General features: G+C 31.1%; 1 protein-coding gene across 1 annotated transcript; it reads left to right on the forward strand.

Moving 5' to 3' along the window:
• Positions 1-227: 227 nt before the first annotated feature.
• LOAG_16333 (hypothetical protein) lies at positions 228-395 on the forward strand (the record flags this gene model as incomplete). Its single annotated transcript, XM_003151821.1, has 1 exon — positions 228-395. A coding segment is annotated over one exon (168 nt), but the record flags the coding sequence as incomplete, so codon positions are not given.
• Positions 396-501: the final 106 nt, after the last annotated feature.

Here is a 501-nt window from a genome sequence, read left to right on the forward strand (position 1 = left end):
GTGTTATTAATTGGATTATTAATTTTATTAATGTTATTAATTGGATTGTTAAATTCTTATGACTAAGCTTCTAAGTATCTCAAAAATCTGTATAACTTATTAAGTCGTCCTTCAATATTGACTGTCTTTTTTAAGAGCATTTATTTTAAATAGTTTTTAGCGATGTTCTGCTTTAAATTTATAATAATGTTTTCCTTATCAGGTCTTCTAATCCATAGAGTTTTCAGGAAGCTAAGACTGTCTGCAAGCAATTACTGACTCGAGCTCATGAATGTGAATTTGGGAAAGTAACAGATGACGATAAACCAATTTGGCAAATCGTTGAGGATCGCGAAGAAAATAAGCATAAAGAAGATGTTATGCAAGTATGCATCACAAATATGGTGGATGCATAAAGCTTGAGAAGTTGCAGGTATGATCTGTCAAGTACTGAAATCCTGAGCTCATCAGTTCCTACTTTTTTTTTTATGGTTCATTCCCTTTATTTTTTTTCTGGAAACT

The sequence above is a fragment of the Loa loa genome, assembly GCF_000183805.2.
Source record: "Loa loa unplaced genomic scaffold supercont3.5762, whole genome shotgun sequence".
Taxonomy (NCBI): domain Eukaryota; kingdom Metazoa; phylum Nematoda; class Chromadorea; order Rhabditida; family Onchocercidae; genus Loa; species Loa loa.